Source organism: Branchiostoma lanceolatum, chromosome 4, assembly GCF_035083965.1.
Source record: "Branchiostoma lanceolatum isolate klBraLanc5 chromosome 4, klBraLanc5.hap2, whole genome shotgun sequence".
NCBI lineage: Eukaryota > Metazoa > Chordata > Leptocardii > Amphioxiformes > Branchiostomatidae > Branchiostoma > Branchiostoma lanceolatum.
Window position 1 is genome coordinate 18,085,911 of NC_089725.1, and position 17,725 is coordinate 18,103,635.

At 40.1% G+C, this 17,725-nt stretch overlaps 3 protein-coding genes across 5 annotated transcripts; 2 read left to right on the forward strand and 1 right to left on the reverse strand.

Annotated features, from left to right (window-relative positions):
* Positions 1-8: 8 nt before the first annotated feature.
* On the forward strand, positions 9-1,626 carry LOC136433065 (glutaredoxin-related protein 5, mitochondrial-like). Its single transcript, XM_066424856.1, has 2 exons — positions 9-282; positions 705-1,626. Exons 1-2 carry the CDS (start codon positions 9-11, stop codon positions 887-889), a joined length of 459 nt encoding a protein of 152 aa, XP_066280953.1. The 3' UTR covers positions 890-1,626.
* Positions 1,627-2,845: 1,219 nt separating this feature from the next.
* LOC136433064 (uncharacterized) lies at positions 2,846-9,703 on the forward strand. 2 transcript variants are annotated; one of them, XM_066424855.1, is made up of 5 exons: positions 2,846-3,008; positions 4,133-4,445; positions 6,073-6,257; positions 6,652-6,812; positions 8,328-9,703. In XM_066424855.1, the coding sequence occupies exons 2-5, from the start codon at positions 4,144-4,146 to the stop codon at positions 8,526-8,528; spliced, it is 849 nt and encodes a 282-aa protein (XP_066280952.1). In that variant the 5' UTR covers positions 2,846-3,008; positions 4,133-4,143; the 3' UTR covers positions 8,529-9,703. The 2 variants fall into 2 exon arrangements, with proteins under 2 accessions (XP_066280952.1, XP_066280951.1); XM_066424854.1 differs by having other exon boundaries at positions 2,847-3,008; positions 4,124-4,445.
* An 86-nt stretch (positions 9,704-9,789) lies between these two features.
* LOC136433061 (type 2 DNA topoisomerase 6 subunit B-like) lies at positions 9,790-17,643 on the reverse strand. 2 transcript variants are annotated; one of them, XM_066424848.1, is made up of 17 exons: positions 16,565-17,643; positions 15,418-15,497; positions 14,881-15,016; positions 14,568-14,621; positions 13,957-14,153; positions 13,574-13,657; positions 13,330-13,385; positions 13,136-13,207; positions 12,698-12,878; positions 12,279-12,411; positions 11,758-11,931; positions 11,425-11,546; positions 11,106-11,216; positions 10,828-10,932; positions 10,360-10,515; positions 10,062-10,196; positions 9,790-9,901 (listed from the first exon to the last, which is right to left on the reverse strand). In XM_066424848.1, exons 2-17 carry the CDS (start codon positions 15,469-15,471, stop codon positions 9,833-9,835), a joined length of 1,839 nt encoding a protein of 612 aa, XP_066280945.1. In that variant the 5' UTR covers positions 15,472-15,497; positions 16,565-17,643; the 3' UTR covers positions 9,790-9,832. The 2 variants fall into 2 exon arrangements, with proteins under 2 accessions (XP_066280945.1, XP_066280944.1); XM_066424847.1 differs by having other exon boundaries at positions 15,947-17,643.
* Positions 17,644-17,725: the final 82 nt, after the last annotated feature.

A 17,725-nucleotide genomic window follows, 5' to 3' on the forward strand; every position in this document is an offset into this window, starting at 1 on the left:
GGAACAACATGAGTCGCCTTTTTCTCACCACAGCAAAGTTTCTGCGGACGCAGGGGCCACGATCGGCCTTCCTGCGGGCGCTGAGTAGCGAGGCGGCGGACACGGGGAGCCGGGAACACATCGACGGGCTGGTGAAGAAGGACAAGGTAGTGGTGTTTATGAAGGGGGTCCCGCAGCAGCCCATGTGCGGCTTCAGTAACGCCGTGGTACAGATCCTCAGGATGCACGGAGTTGACAACTACTCCGCTTACAACGTCTTGGAAGACGAGAATCTTAGACAAGGTAAAATCCAAAGATAGACTTCTGTGTAGCAATCATTACATTCAAATCATAATCCAGCTGGACGGCATTCTTTTGTTATGCAAGGCAACGTCCTTGCGGTCATCTCAGCTCAGATTGGGCAGTACCAAATATGGCTGGAGGGAAGGTGCCTGCGAAAATTATGCCTACGTGGTTAGATAACAATGGAATATTACGTTCACATTATTACACTGTCATATCCATGATGGTCTGGTGTTTTAATCACAAATAAGGAGAGATGGTCAACAGAATGATAAGATACAAACGATGGCATGACCTTGTGTTTGTGTGAAGGTGCCAGCTGTCAGTGGCTACCTACTTATGCTGCACCAGACATATATAAGTTACCATGCAAGCTACATGTTAAATCTGACTGTAGTTTGACAATTGTTTTGTGTCTTCAGGTATCAAGGACTACAGCAGCTGGCCGACCATCCCACAGCTGTTCCTGAGCGGGGAGTTCGTGGGCGGCTGTGACATCTTACTGCAGATGCACCAGAGCGGAGACCTGGTGGAGGAACTACAGAAGGTCGGCATCAGGTCGGCGCTGTTGGACAAACAACCAGACACAGACAAGGACAAGCAATAACCTGGAGATGTGCACCTTGTTCTGATGTCTCCTGGAAGAATCAGGAGCTACATCATTGCAGAAATGGACTGGAAATGTGGAGTGGAATATTTGAAAAAGTGGGGATGACCATTTAGGAGTCATTATAGCAACTGTGTGATGTCAACACTTGCCTCCACAGAAACTAGCAGCATTCTCCTAGCCTGACATCCAACCATGTTGAGCTTGTGTCTGCTGCTAAATAAGGTAGTGAGAATTTGAGTGGACGCAAGCTAAACATGGATGGATCTCAGGCAGGTGTTTTCATGGTATTAAATTTTTATTGGAGGCAATATATGTGTGTTCAAGGAGGTTATAGTTTGATGCATAACTAGAGCTTGAGTAGTCAGGTGTACTGTGTACATTTAACATAAGTATAAAATGTTAAGGGTGACAGTTGTGATTTTCTTACTGCTAGTAGTTTGTGCTCATTTCAAAACAGAATGTGATAGGTATGTAAATTTAAAACTGTAACTTTTGTGCTCACTTGTCTCAAGTTGTCTGTACTCTGTACATTCAATTCTTCATATCTTGTGCATTTTAGTGTACCTTTACTTTCTTTTCATTGTCTTTCAGTTGTATTTCTATATTCAAGGGAGGGCAAATTTCATAAGATATGATTCGGTCTACCTTTTCAAACAGAAAGGTAATTCTTAAGCTGCCTTGTATGTTGCAGAAGTCAGTGGCATCGTATTGACATTACAGTGGAAGTGATTATACAGATTGTTTGATTTTGTCCTTTTTCATACACATCATAATCACTTGCATCACCTGGACAATAAATGTGAATTTGAAATTAAACCACACAACTGGTGAACTGCCATGCCTAAATAGTGGTAGGAAATGTAGGCTAGGTTGAAACTGTGTTAGCCACTGCTCACATCAGGGCATTCCTCACCTCTTTTTGAGGTGTGTGATGGGTGCTTTTATGTGCTCATGAATAAGATTTGAAGTCCTATAATTCTTACATGGATTTCTGAAGGAACAAAATTCCGACCTGCACAGCAGTAGCAAGCATAATTGGGGTTAGAATTCCAACAGGTAGGCTTAAATTCAATCCAGTGGAGGGATTGCTGTTCACTGGAGAATGAAGAAATGCAAATCTGCAGTCACAATTTATCAATCAGCTTTTCTACAGGCGGTTGGGTAATGCGACTGGCGGCCGCGACTGCACTTGTACTCTGTTGGTCAAGTGTGAAAGAAAGTTAGTGCACAGAAAGTTACAGATATATATTGCACTAAAACTCTGAAAATTTGTGTGTAAACCCACCCTATGCAAGACGTTGCCAGTACTGCCCAAGAGCTTGCACAGCTTGCTTTACAATAAGGTGTTTTATCAAAATGTTTGGTGCTATTTGTGGGATTGATGAGGCTAACAACTTGTAGTTAAAACTTCAATTCAACTCCTAAAACTGCTGGATGATTCTAATATACTTGAATTGATTCATTCAATGAGCAGTTTCTTATTGCTAGGTGTAAATGATATCTGATATTTAGATGTTCCCGTGTGTTTAGTGTGTTGAAATCCAGTTCTGATTTACCTGCAGAAGTATATTTTGACAGAAAGTGGACACAGTGCACGACCTAAGCCAAGAGTCTACTCTGACTGCTGATGGACATCCCAAAATTGGAAGTTAGCCTGCTTTAGAATTAGATGACGTTGTAGTCGTGTTTGAAACCTAGAAAACAGTCCTTCATATAGAAACCTAGCATATGTCCATTATCCGTTTTGTGGACGATATTCAAATTGAACATTTGCACGCCCGACAACAACTTCCCAAACTACTGTAGCATAGTGAGGTCATTTATCACAGTCAACGACGTGTTCACAACGACGTTTAGCGATTCAAATAAAAATTGCAGGAAATCGGCTGCAATAAAACTTACGATCGCTAGGAGGCTGAAGCAATCGTTGAAAACTGGATCAGAAGCAGGAGGCAAGCAGGGAAGGCAAGCGGGGAAGCAGATCGTTTTTATTACTATGACAGGACAACACCAACATTTTTCATTGCAAAATCAGGCATTTTTCTTGTAGATACGAATATGTATTCAATCCATCATCAAACAGCAACGTTTCAGTAACATAGACGATCGGGAATAGGTGAGTTCAGCATTCGTTTTTTGAAGATTCGGGAGGCGTCCGAACAGAAGGACAATTTTGTATGCCTACTAAAGAGGTTTCTTCAAATTTCTAGATTGGCACCAGTTCTGGAATCGCCATCGGCAATATTGTAGGTCGGTGTTAGGTCGGTGGAGCTATCATTTTAGAGTCATAACAACAATTTGCATCGGTTATCAAGGCGTTAAACGATGCATGTGTGGTCATCATCCATTCCATGGCGAACAATGTGCACTTATCACTGGAAATCCCGGGAATGACCGGGTCATGAGGGCAGCGTTGAAGTTGTATCCAGTTTTGTTGCCGAATTGAAGCAAGGATATAGAGTGGTTTTGCAAATCTGTCGCAACTTATTCAGCAATATCTTGTTCCTTTTTTATAAAACGTACTTTCAGGAATAAAACATAACGTTATCTTCTTGTGGTGATTCACATTGTCAGGATTAATATTGTATTTCAAACCAAGGAGGTTTAATCAAGATTAAACCTCCTTGTTCAAACAAATTAAATTTATTTATTTATTTATTTATTTATTTATTTATTTTGATTTACCACATTTTTGTGGAAGGATTGACATAACAGGTGAACTATCACCTTTTCAAGATGTCATCCCAGACCGGACTTTAAGATTTGGACCATCGCACACCGGGGCATGCCCCTACTCTTTTTCGAAAGGTGTGGCGGGTTCTTTAACGTGCGCGGGGTGTGGCTCTCCCCAAACACGGGACCTCCATTTAACGTCCTATCCGAGGGACGTCCCTAACCCTAGATGAGCTAGGTACTCATCTACACCTGAGTGAAGTGAGGAAAGTCGTGTTAAGTGCCTTTCCCAAGGGCACAACGTCGGGGCGCAAGTTCGGACATGTCTCTGGGCACATCTGGGATTAGATCCCGGGACCCATTGTTTGACAGCCGCGTGCTCTACAGTTGCGCCACACGACGCCACACAACTTTTAACATTGAACTATCTAATGGGCAAAAACATCACATTTAGAGAGCAAATTTTTATCATGCTGTTGAAAATTTACTGTATGCATGATAATTGTGACAGATTATTTTTATTTCCTACCTCTAACCATCTTACCTTTCACCCACCAGCCAGTCTAGAACCCATCACCATGCCACACCGACCGGTCCAAGAGTCTGAGGTCCAAATCCATGTACCGGATTCCACCCAGAAGCTCAACTTCACACAGCGGATATCAAACTTTGTCCGCGATAAGGGCAACATCAGTTTGATCGTCACCTTTGCTATGACGACCGTTGCCCTCACACTGTTCCTGCTGGTCCAGGATGTGTCGGGGAGACAGGTGGTCAGCTACTTCCTGTCCGGAGGGCTATTTGGGTTCGCAGGTGGCTTCACCAACTGGTTGGCAGTGGTCATGCTGTTCACCAAGATCCCAGGAGTGTATGGGAGCGGGTAGGTATGGTCAGGTAGCCTCCAGTCCAGCCTTGTTAGCTTTGGCCCGCCGCCCAAGGTCCACTAGCCTAGAGGGCCAAAGCTAACAAGGCTGAACTCCAGGCTAATGGTCAGGGCCTTGTATTCAGCTGTATTCGTACAGCTTTGGCCTTTGGCTTGACCGAAGTAATAGATGTTGGAAAAATAAAGCAGACTGCGTCTTGCAGTTGTACTTCTATAGTTGGCTAACTTCTCTAGCAAATTATTCTCCCTACTTGTTTGATTTCTACTATTTGTGGAGGCATAGTAATTAGCTATTGATTAATTGTCATACTTCTGTTTTAAACCTGTGTTCTCTGATAATGTATATTGTGCACTATTTAGTTTAAGTCATGCAAACTTGATAAGTAGCAAGTATAACCCATGATGTTTTTAATTTTAATCTTTGTACTGATTTGTATTTTCAACATATTCTATTTTTTGTTTGATTTATTTTGTTATTCTGATTGCTTTATAGATTTTAGACTAATAGCTATAATGATGTTGATTTCTTTAGACTACTAAGTACATATTTCTTTAGACTACTAAGTATATATGTATATCTTTGTTATTGATTTGCATTTTTCTGTTTCAACAGAATCAAATAATACAATCATTTAAATCAACAAATGTAGGACTGTTATCTTAATCAGGTATTCAAACACCCAACTACAACATGCAATTTGCAGAAAACGAGGTTGCAGAGAAAAAGTATAAACAGATTGGCATGCAAAAAGCTCTATAATGAATCCTGTGCCCATATTGCTGACAACAGGAATAAAGTCTTTTGAGCCATTTATTTTGATAATGATGTATGTTCTTAGAATATTGTGTTTTACTGCCGAATTGATAAATTTGAGACAATAATGATGTTGATTTTCATTTCATTTTAGCATTACTTTGCATTCTTATACTGTATAGATCTACTTATTGAGTCATTTGATTAATTTCAACTGAGATGTCATTTTAACAATATTACTTTTAATTTCACTAATGTTGGTTTCTATTTTTATCTTACTCTCTTGCATTTGTTGCTATGGGCCAAATGTAGCAAGAAGGAAAAAAATAAAATTGCTATTGACAATGTGTTTGGGGAATGTATTCCTATTTCTGTTTACCTCATGTAATTCTTTTTGTAGATTCCAATAATTAAGTCTTGTTTATTATCATTTATCATCTGTTGTTGTTTTAATTTGGACTGGGATACACCAAGGAGGCCTTGGACACACCAAGGAGGCCTTGGACACACAAAGGAAATCTCCTGTTTCCATGTCCACTTACATGCACCTTGTTGTAATAAAGCTGAAATGAAATAACTGAATATTCTATCATTGCATGTTTACCTTATTGTTGCCATCATGGCACAGAGGGCAAAATTATTATTGATTCACCACTACTGATAATGGACCAGAAAATCGTAAGGGAATGCGATTTGGAAATTTTCACCATTACAAAAATTCAGCTCTCACAAGGAAGCTGACAGGAAATGCAGATTGATAGAGAACACGGAAAAGCTTTTAGTACCTTTCTGCACACCATATTCATCCTTGCACCAAAATTAAAAAAAAAAGACGAATGAGTTTTTCTTTCAATTCTTCTTTCATTCCAGTGTGATTCCGAACCGTTACCGTGAGATCCGTGCAAAGGTGAAGGAGGTGATTATGGAGATGTTTTTTGACGAGGAGTTTCTGGAGAAGTACCTGTCCCACAAACTCATGGAGGTCGCCAACAATGTCGACATGAAGGCCAAGGTCGGGGAGATTGTCCACTCCAAGACGGTGGACCGGCTCATTGGTGTGTACAGCGTTAGTCAACTGTTACACTTAGTATCCCTTCTGCATTAAAGCATACTTCACAGGCAGGCAGTACAGATTACATGTCCAGCATGACTGAACAGTGTGAACTGTTCAATAAAAAGGCTTCTGCTGTAGTTAAGACATGGAGTTCCAATCCACTGCATTGTATTGGGAAGAACAGATATTCAAATATTTCAACCATGCATTGATCACATAAATTTCCCATAATATGGAGCAAACCCTTAGTACTTCACTTCTTTGAAAACAAACTACATTGCATTAGCATGTTACTAGTCCCACTACAAAGAGGAGAAGTAGGGAGTAAGGTACAGGGAAACTATGCTGCCTTGGTGGAGGTTTGTGTTCTTAGTTACTGTTGAATGTTGTGACAGATGAGAAGCTGTCATCTCTGGGCACCACTCCTGAAGGACAGCTCATCCTGAAGATGGGCGTGGACCCGAAGTCCCTCAAACCCATGATCAAACCCTTCCTGCAGGGATTCGGAGAAGATCTGGCTCCCATGATCAAGGAAACACTCAGTGATCCCATGCAGGTAAGGCCTATATTGGATATTTATGTTGAACCTTTTCTCAACTTGTTTTCTCTTCTTAACTTGTTTCAAAGCACATACCAAATTCAGGTGAACAGCTGGTATATAAGAAAGAGATTGCTCTTTGAAAACTTCTTTGTTAGCCTGTGTTGCACAATCACTCCCTGCCAGAGAATGAAAATTGACATGCTATTGGCCCTGTCAGGCAGGAAGTAAGGAGTGTGATTTAGTCAGGCAATATAAGTTGTATGCTGTTCTCTATCGAATAATCAATGCAAGAATGTTTTTTCTGACAAGTTTTACATTTTGAAAAAATCCTAGTGAAAACATTTTTCAGGGGCAGCTTAGAATGAGCTATTCCTTCCATTTAGGATTGTATTGATTTTTGCCAAGAAGATGCCGGTATGATAGTATCTTTGTGTGACACAATTCAAGTTAATACTTGTAAAGCCTACTGTGACAGGTGTGGTGAAGATAAGGTTGCTGCCAACTCATCAACCCAGATACAGAAATGGTTGCCATGGTGATGGAGATAAACCTGAAGAAAGGATTTGTGCACTTTCTTCCAATTATATCAGGCTGGTCTCTTTACAGTTGTTTCTTAAAGGGCATAAGACACCAAAATACAACATTGTCTTATTATCTGAAATAGGACTAGCATCATTGAAGGAATATAAACGTTTAAAACAAATACACACCCTTCTGATGTTATCTAACATTGAACCATCAGAAACCATACTTCCATGGATCGAGCTCTTTATTATTATCTGATCTTCTCACCAGGTGATTACACTAATCAGTGACTAATGCCAGCTCATGACGTCACAAGGAAGACGGCAGCCGGTTCGGGACCTTACACAACGGCTTGCGAAAAACATTATTTGATGAGCATACAGTGCTTAATTATCGTGATAATATTCAATTAAAGGACTTAACAATATCTATTTCGTTTTCTTGTGAAAATAACGTTCTTTCCGAGCCGTTGTGCAAAGTTCCAAATCGGCTGCCATGATCTCGTGACGTCATGAGCTGGCAAGTCACTGATTAATGTAATTACCTGGTGGGAAGAATCAAAATCTAGAGGTATGATGTTTTCATGATTCGATGTTCAATAACATCCAAAGTGTGAATATTTTGTGAAAATTTCTATGTTATTATACAATAGTATTATGTTTTATGTAATTTCCGGAAATTCTTAATGTTGATGTCATTGGTGTCTTATACCCTTTAAACAAAAGCATACTATCAAGTGCTCACTATTAGATATGCAGAGCTTAGAATTCTCTTTTCTACAATCTGCTATATTGCACGTTTAGTGGGACCTATGTTTTATACTTTCAAATATGATATGATATATTCTTGAACACAAATAATATTATCATGGGTGGAGGTACATAGCATTTTTGTCTTATCCCACAAAATGCAATCTAAATTGTTTACCACCAAATGCAGCCTTTGTAATCTGGCAAACATTTTGTGTGGGTATCTTGAGCCTGAATCAGTGCCTCTTGTTTTCAGGTCATTGATGTGAGCAAGCTGCGCAAAGAGATGGAGAAGTACATGAACTCTCGCATGGAGACGCTGACGGAACAGCGCGTCACATCTCTGCTGGAGGCCGTCATCCGACCGCATCTCGGCTGGATCATCGTCTGGGGCTGCGTCTTCGGAGGGCTGATCGGGATCATTACACAAGCCGTGGGTCTGGCACCAAGTTACTAACCATCACTAAGTAATACTTCTTACATGGGTGTGCCATGTGATCAGCAAAACTTAAAATCTACCTGGCATCTCTACCAATGTTCATGTTTCATCATAGCAGTGGTAAGAGCTACCATCCTGAGCACGTGGCCTGGCACCAACTTTCCAACCATCCTAGTATTCCTACACTGATGTGCAATACCATTGCATTTAATATAGTGCAATACCACTTTGTAAGGATGGTAGCCTCAAATATCTAGTAAACATGTTGAAGTGTTATGAGAGCACAGTGCTGATAGCTCATAGTCACTAAAAAAACTAGATGTATTACTACTAAAAGCTAGATCCAAACAACATTAATTTGCACCACCATTGATTTGCACCACAATGGCAAGTCAGCAGGGGTTTTGGTTTTATGGCAAACTGTTTGAGGGTTCATGTCATTTTGATCTCAGGTTGTTAGTTAGTATATTCACCAGGTTGTATTGTTTTTCCATTTTAACAATTTTAACAGACATATGTATAATCCTAACCAGTTCTTGCATACTAACTGCCACATGGACCTATTCTTAAAGCAGCACCAACTGATATAATGAAACATACTCTTAGCAATATCCTCTGCAATACTTGCCATTATGATATAGAAAGTTTTATCAATGCCTTGAGAGAAATGTGCTTGTAGTACTAGTAGTTTGTGTAGCCAGCCTGCATAGAAATGTTTCCACTAGACGGTGTGTTAAACGGAACTCAAACCAGCATGGGATGAAACATGAAGGCTTTCGTTGGGAAGGAGAAACAGAAAAAATTAAGAAAACTAGAAACTGCTCTTTAGAGGGAAAAACTAGATAGTCGACCTAAGATAGTGGCAAAAGAAACAAAATTTCACAAACTACCAAGTAGTTGTTAACACTAACCTGAAAAACTTCACCAATACTTTTCCAAACGTTTATCTGGTCTTCCTCTTAACTGGTACAGTGTTACTAGGACTAAATGGCATAAGAACATTAAGTCTTCCTGAAGACAGTATAGATTGTAAAAGAATCACAATGCTGCATTTGTTTGAACATTTATTATAAACATCAACAACTAAGGTTGATGGGACTTTCCATCACTTATATGTACATATAACTTATATGACTGTACATAGAAATGTATCTGATTTGATGGTGCAAATAAATAGTCTGATTAACCACAAACATTTGTAGTCCACTTTGTATGACCTTCATAGATATTGTACTTCAGAAATCATAACCTTTAAAGGATTCCATAAACTTACGAATACCCTTAGAAGATTCTAAAGTAAAGACAGTCCAAGATGTTCCTCCCTAAGCCCAGGGATCGCCATCCAGGATGACTTGACTGAACCAGTCATCTTCAAGTGTAGATGCATCAATCTGGGGATAAAGGAACATTCTCTTTAAAATGATATCTCTCTTTCAAATTAGCTAGATTGATTAATGGATCCACCTTGCCATATTTTTAAAGCTCACAAAACAAAATATTGATATAACAGAAGTAACTACTCAAAGTGATGATAGATATGAAAAGACTAACCTTGTCTGAGTTGAAAGATGTTCCTCCACCATCACCACATGTATCTGCTGCTTCCATACCATGATGATTATCCAGTGGTAGAGCATCTAGAATTCCTACAGACTCAGTGAAGTCAGGGCTGCTCCAGTCTTCATCCTAGTCAGAAAAAGTACTGTCAAAGAACTACTTCTATTGACGCATTATATATCCCTTACTGATTCATGTTTCTGACATTCTTAAACATTGTCACATGGTAAGATTTTTTCAACAGCAGTTTGGAAAATTGAAATGTCGAGCTAATGTAAGCCCTGGCTTGTACCAGTATCTGAGAGTGAAGTTCCATGGCTGGATCCAACACAGGTTCAGAACTAGAGGGTTCTGTACAGGTTTCTACTCTGGGAACTTCTTGTAGTTGGGTATCTGATGGTGTAGTTGCGTTCTGCAGTGGAGCTGATGCTGATGCACTTGACATGTCCTGCAAAAGCCAGAGTTTTACAGACTGTAACTTATCTGTAAACATAAGAATACTGCAACAAAAATATATTTTTCAGACAATATGAAAACTCAATTATCAGGTATTATGAGAGCTAGAAGAGACTGGTATCCTGGATATGTTGCTGATAGTTTTTAAAGTTGTCTGTTACAATGCTTGTTTCCCTGACGATTAGTTGTTTGTATCTGTTAGAAGTTGCACTCCCTTTTCGTCCTTAATGGCAAAGAAGCGGAGTGGTTCGTCATGCAACTCTCTCAAGGACAGTGACAGAGACAAAACTTTGAGCATGTGTACCTGACTGTCTCTGACACTGTCTGGTGGAGTGACCTGGTACTTGTCAGCAGCTATGTCCCAGAGTCTGGCAGACACAGCAGTGGACAGCCCTCTGCTGTCCTCCACCTGGATACCGTATAACACACTTGGTAAATTATCTAAATATAACTAACTAAAATGATTACCTAAGATTCAGCAAAGCACCTGTTGTGCTGTATGGGACAATAGAGTGTGTAGGGAGGGAAAAAGGCAGGAAATCTAGTAAGTAAGTACAAGATGTTGATAAAGCTTCCATGTACCTGGACAGCAGCAAAGCACCTATTCCTGAAGCTGTCATCAGTGCTGTACCGCAGGACAGTCTGCATAGCATCGGCAATGTGGGGGATGGCCTTCTCCATAACTACTTGCTTCTGAAAGAGCCAAAAAATATTTTTCTCAGATTGATGAATGTTCTTTCACTTCTAATGGACTACAGACACACATTGAATAAGGTAATACTTCAAAACCACAGATGAATATCATTTCAGCACCAAGGACAAAGATGTTCTGGCAAACGTTTTTGTCATGGAGTGATCAAATGTTTTGATGCGTCTTTAAAAATCACAACATAACGGTTACCTCTCTCTGGTCAGCATGGTTGTTCAGCACCTTGTTCAGGGCACTGTGGGCTGCGCAGGAGAACTTCACCCTCTGATCTGAGCCCAGCTGACCAAGTTCTCTCCTCAGTACAGACAACAGATCTGTAAACACACAATGAAGTTCTTATGACAGAAATAGTTGCTTCGTTCATGAAAATCCATTCACAAAATCCATTCACCATTATGTGTATCTTGTTCACAAATCAAGTACATGTGTACATGTAATACACAAACTCCCATAGAACTAATCCCTATGTCAAAGATTGCTATTACATGCATTAACTAAAGGTTAACCTCCAAAAACCAGTCTTACCTATTTGCTGGGAGATGGTGGGGACTGATGTGCTGGGCAGCTCCAGGAGTAGGAACAGTTGTAACACATGAGACGGACCCTGCCCCTCACCCTGCCCCTGCTGAGGCTGACTCTGTGGCACTGTTGCTGCTGAGGCAGTCTCCAGTTGGAAGGTACAGTCTGGCCAGGCAACACCTTTGAATACATATACAGTGGACAGATTCAAAATACACGTCAAGGTATTACTCAGGCTGGAGGTGTAGAAATGTATCAAAGCGTGAGCTTTTATAAGTGACTTATGGTGGCTAGCTATATATGGTTTTCTTTACATTACAATGCAAACTTATTTTACTTAAACAATGGCTCTAGAATAGCAGCTAGAAAAACTGTGTTCTTTTTATGTTGTATTCTATGCAATCTAAAATTGGTCATGAGACCTAAAAGGTGGTACAAGTTACCATATCTAATCTACCAGTTCTGAGGAAACTTTACAGGCAAATAGGCCAAGAGAGTTTAACCAGGGGTCTTGTAATCCTCAGTACCTTCTTGTCTGCTGTGAGTCAGCTCCCCTGTAAGCTTGAGTCCATAGTCCTCCCACCTGACCAGGTGAGACACAGGTAGGGGGCATTTCTCATGTAAGAACAAGGGAACACCTGCTGGGCCATAGGTGTAGAGCTAAGGAGGGAGTGACATGGAAGGAAAATAGTCATGCCAAGGAAATTGATGCCTCAGGTTGTTCTATCCTTTACTTTCCTGGAAAAGGAAACTTCAAATTGAAGAGATTGAATTTAGCCTGGAGTCCAGGATACAATGTTCCATACCAATTTAATTAGCCTGGAGTCCAGCCTTGTAAGCTTTGGCCCGTTCCCAACGCCGAAATTGGGAGCGAGCCAACGCTTACAAGGCTGAACTCCAGGCTAATTGAATTGGTATGGCACAACTGTGAGAAGGTTGAACCCACCTGCACAGACTTGCACCAGTGGTTAGACAGGTGTGTCCTGTCCACAGGTGGGGTGACAGCTGCTGCCACACACAGCTGAACTCTGACCTGTGTGCTGTCAGACAGCCTGACAGGATTCAGCATCACTCTGGAACCTGTCCGAGGTCTGATCTTGTTCTCCCAGTCTGGGATCTCAGCAGGACTAGATAAGGGACAGGAAAGGCATAGCTATATTCTGTGTGTATCTGAAGTGATACAGTACATTCCTTCTATGCAATGGCAATAATCATTGTACATGTGTGATATATATAATGTTTTCTTTCACAGTCAAAAGCATCATTTCATACATAGGTTTGTTTTGATTGAATACAACTACAAATACACTCTTCCATTCCAAAGAGTGGTGATCTAAGTCAACAGTAGGTTGATAGATAGAACTTGTAGTATACATGTACTTACCAGAGGTAATGATCAATGTCAGTCAGTAGTTTTCTCTGTCCAATGGATGTCCTGAAACTACCTCTGTTTGGCCTAAAAGTAACGTTGATATTTTTGTCATCTACTTATACAACACTTTATTAAATTTGGATATAATAAAATGCAATTATGACTACATGTATTTACAAGATATAAGTTTGCTATCATATACTTACAGGTACTTCACTGTTGATTGTTGTTCATCCAAACCAAGCTGGTACTCCAGAGAAATCTGCGGCACAAGTCAAAACACAGTTTTGATTCTAGCAAGGGCAAAACCTGTCGGTAAATGTCATCATGCAGCTACATGTAGTTGTAACGGGTACAATTGTGTAATCATGTAAAATTTCAGATAACTTAATGCTATCAAACATTTTCATCCTAAACTTATGGCATTCAAATGTGAAATACTGTTGGTACCTCTGGACTGAGTAAGTGGATCCTGTGTAAGGAGGCAGAGATGGCCTGGCACTCGGACAACATGCTCATCCTACTGTACAAAACCTGTATAAAGGAACAGTAGCAGTGACAAATTATATGTGGTGGTATTTAACAGAAACAGAAAAGCATAGAACAAATTCATTTCATTCAAAGTCACAGAATATAATTTCTTTTAGAAAGAGATTAGATCCATTGTATGATTTGATACTTTTTATGCCAGCCAATTTTCATATATTAATGTATGACCATAAAAGCATTTACCTTTCTGTAAAAACAAAGCCAAAAGTGTGATAACATCCAGGTTGACTAGGAGACAAAACGGACAACAGCAGGTTGGTGCATGCACACTAATTCTAAAGCACCTTGAACTGCACAGAAAATCCCTGCCATCCTGAAGGCACTTTCTTGATTATTTCCCTGACAGAGACGTCGTCAGGACCAGCCCCCAGGGTAGCGATACATCGCCGTGTCCTTCCCTGTTCACCCACCAGGTCTGACCACAGACAGTACTCCTCCGGACTGTAGGCCTGGGAGTGGGCCACCACCCTGTGGAGCTTGTCTGAAGGACACATCACATAGTATCATAGATAACACTCTCCTATGTAGAGATTATTAAAGACAGACTGGGAGGACCCTGGGTCCTCCTCCTATAAAAACTAAGTTCTATCAGGGTATTACTATTAGTAACTAAATTGACTCCAACCCTCATCCCAACATCATAGATGGATTATCCTCTGTAGGGGATCTCTATCTGTCTGGCTCCAAGAACAATCATCAGCTTGATAGGTCAGTGAAGAAAGGAATTCTTCCTCTGCAACCTAGAATTTCTAAGCTACCATCGTTTTCTTTGTAGAGATGATTTGAATGATTGCTGAGTTTTTCTAATAAAGGTTTTATACTTTTTATCTTTCAGGAAGCTATCCAGTTGGTTAAATCTTGATGACATGAAAACACATTTATTGGTCTTGATTACCTGTCACAAAATTCTTCAGACGAAGCTGATTGATCCAGGATCCAGTCATGGCAGCTGTAGGAAGAAATTGAAATACCGTTTTCAAGGAACTCTAACATCTTCTTAGGAATGTAGAAGACTGTATAAAACAGTTGATGCTTTATGGTTACCATACAGGACCAATCTTTTTACTCAAAGAGTTAGAATGCTTTTAAGTTTTAAAAGGTTAAAACTTTTCAATTTCAAACTTAGAAAAAATTGAGCCCTATTTTACACCATGCCAAAAAGACGTTGATCTGCTGTGAGAGAAGAAAGATTCACTGGGGCCTTGTACCTCTGATGATGAACCACATCAAGTCTGTCCCCTGGTGACTGACTTCATCTGACTGTAGGAACACCTGCACAGACAACTGGTCTGTCCTGGCCATGAGGTGTTGATCTTTTCTGATGATTATCACTTGTTCCACCATCTATGGAATGGGAATGAACGTATTGAAGATGAAAGATACAAAATTTGAATAAAGTTTCATCAACAGACAGGACATTGACCAGCAATATGGCCTAAGGACAGATTGATTTCAAGGAATTCAAATTACATACCCGAACAAGTATCACACTAGTGCATGAAAAAGAGAAGTCACACTAGTTTACCCAGAACGATACCCCGATAATACAGGCTTTTTGTTGACCTCATAATTATCATAATTTGATTCCCCAGCAACCATGTTAGAGTACAGTAGCAGCATGTTGGTGTGTAATCTACAGTGTACTCCAACATAGTGCAAATGGCACCATATATTAAAAAAATCCTACATTGTCATCTTAGGGAGAGGCTCTAAGTTACCTGCTAACCCTCATCTCACTGTCTTACCTGCATTACTGCTTCCAACAGAGCATGAGGTGGTAGCATCTTGGGTTCTTCCATGTTGTGGCCTCTTAGCCAAAAGCCAACTTCGAATTTGGAGGTTATGAAATGATAAATAACAAAATCATAGATCCAATAATTTACGTAACATTATTTGTGAATTCATGAGTACAAAACTGTTATTATCACAACGTTGATATTGCTTTCATTACTCATATGAAGGTTAAGAGTGAGACCCTCTCCGTTGTTCAAAATCTTGCTGGTGTAACGTTAACCATTAACTATTCCTAGCTCAAATCAAGTCTTATCGGTCCCCATATCCTTCTTTATTGTGCTCTGTGACCCTACCGTCCTCGCTGTGATACAGAATTCAGCAGGCCTAACGTCATGTAATCTAATATAAACTATGGTATTACAAGTCACACTGACATTCGCAAGTGCCAAACAATGTACGCCACGGAGCTCATGTTTGTAAACACAAAACGTCGTCTGCTAGAGACCGAGAAGCGATTTTCTGAGCAAACAGCTATCCTACCTACACCCTCTACGAGTCTGGCGCTCCCCTTCAATGTCCCGGCCTCTCTTGGGAAGGGAAGAAATCTTCCTCAGGAAATTTTGGACCGAGCAATCAATTCTGCTCAATATTTTCTGGTGGTTCCAACACGAAGGCGACGCTGACTTTTCAACTTTGCCGCCATCTTTACCCTGCGCAGAACGGCTGCGCGAAGGGACGGTGGGCGTGGCATTATCACGTGACCTTCATTTCCGCCAAAAAGGGCGGTAATTTCAAATCAGATGTACCAATGTTGATGATTTAAATTCACATCAGATGACGTTTTAGTTTTCAACTGAAATCAAATTCTTATTTATTTCATTCCTTCCGTGAAAATTCAATTCATCCCATTTAAGTTGCAAAAATAACATTTTGAGGGCTTTTCATGTTTTACATACCAAAAAATATCCTTTTTCCAAAATCATACAAGAATAAATGAATCCCTAGATCTACTATGGCCCATTTTCATGGAAATTCATAAATAATTTGATAATGTTACACTTGTTTTGACATGTTGTACATCCATGTACAGGTCTGCTCACTTACAAGTTACAACTCTGCACAAGGTGACTTGTGAACTTTAATGTGAAGTACGCCTACCTTATTTCATTGACAAATCGCTTAATTCTTCAGTTGGAAGCTTCCATCTGGCTCCACACAGGTAGGCGACATGACAGTCCCCATTCCTCACCCACCAATGTAGAGGTCGCTACACCATGTGCTACTGGTACATTTGTATCAGCCCAATACCTGCATCTTTATAATGACTGTGCCAGAGTATTACCATAGTAATTATTTTTGCATGAAGTTGAGGTCATGAACATATTCCTGCCCACTTGAGATAAGTATTATTCATTTCTGTGCCTTTAGAAGTTGAAATATGTACCATTTTCTAGTGTGTCACACGACCTACAGATGGCAGGTACACAACTCACAATTATAGAAATCCTGGCCCCATTTGGGAAATTCAACCTTGCTGCATCACTGAAAGGCAGCTATTACACTCGCAGACACTGTTATATTTCTGGTCTTCCCTTGCAGGAATCTAGAATTACCAGTGGTTGTAACTTTTCCAATTTCTACAATATCAGGAGACCCAAACTTCCTCTCATGCATGGCAAGACCCAAAGTCTGATGTAAGTTTGCAACCAAAAAATGCCAGAAGCAAAATGTGGACATTAGTGTTATGCATGCAATCATGTGGCACAAGACTGCTTATACATTGATCTACATGAAGGCTTCAAGACACTTTTTGGTGCTGCTTGACATCATTATATTTGAGTCACACTAGGTGTAGTTCAAATGAATGTTACATCTTAATCTTTTTCTCACAACTGTTGGAGGATTAAACAGACCAAAGCCTACAACCTCTCTGATGTGTAATTGATACTCGTTCCCTGGTTTGATAGAACCAAATATTACTAGCTGGTTACAAGGAACATCATCTGTGCCTTCCACCATGGCTTTGCATCAAAGGCTCCAGTTGATTACAGATCTTAAGATGGTGAAAACCAGTAACTATTCTAAAAGTAGGGATGTAAACATCTCCTTATTTTGATTCAACTGTTAATCTTAATGCCACCTACAGCCCCCCCACCCTTGATATACTTTGTTAGCTTAGAAATCCTGCTTTATAAGATATGTCTACATTGCAAACTTTCTTATCAATTTGGGATAGATCACATGTGTCATTCGAATGTGAGGTACATTCAAGCTAGATTTCTTGGAATATTGGTGCCACCAACAAACCTTCTACTATCT

Bases quoted from the DNA above. Each gene is read 5' to 3' on its own strand.
- LOC136433065 (XM_066424856.1), top strand. From the start codon at position 9: ATGAGTCGCCTTTTTCTCACCACAGCAAAGTTTCTGCGGACGCAGGGG. The intron at 283-704 runs GTAAAATCCAAA...TTGTGTCTTCAG, and splicing joins AGACGAGAATCTTAGACAAG to GTATCAAGGACTACAGCAGC.
- LOC136433064 (XM_066424855.1), top strand. From the start codon at position 4,144: ATGCCACACCGACCGGTCCAAGAGTCTGAGGTCCAAATCCATGTACCG. The intron at 6,258-6,651 runs GTGTGTACAGCG...ATGTTGTGACAG, and splicing joins GACGGTGGACCGGCTCATTG to ATGAGAAGCTGTCATCTCTG. The intron at 6,813-8,327 runs GTAAGGCCTATA...TCTTGTTTTCAG, and splicing joins CACTCAGTGATCCCATGCAG to GTCATTGATGTGAGCAAGCT.
- LOC136433061 (XM_066424848.1), bottom strand. From the start codon at position 15,471: ATGGAAGAACCCAAGATGCTACCACCTCATGCTCTGTTGGAAGCAGTA. The intron at 13,386-13,573 runs GTACCAACAGTA...CTTGTGCCGCAG, and splicing joins TCCACTTACTCAGTCCAGAG to ATTTCTCTGGAGTACCAGCT. The intron at 9,902-10,061 runs GTTAGTCTTTTC...CTTTATCCCCAG, and splicing joins CATCTTTCAACTCAGACAAG to ATTGATGCATCTACACTTGA.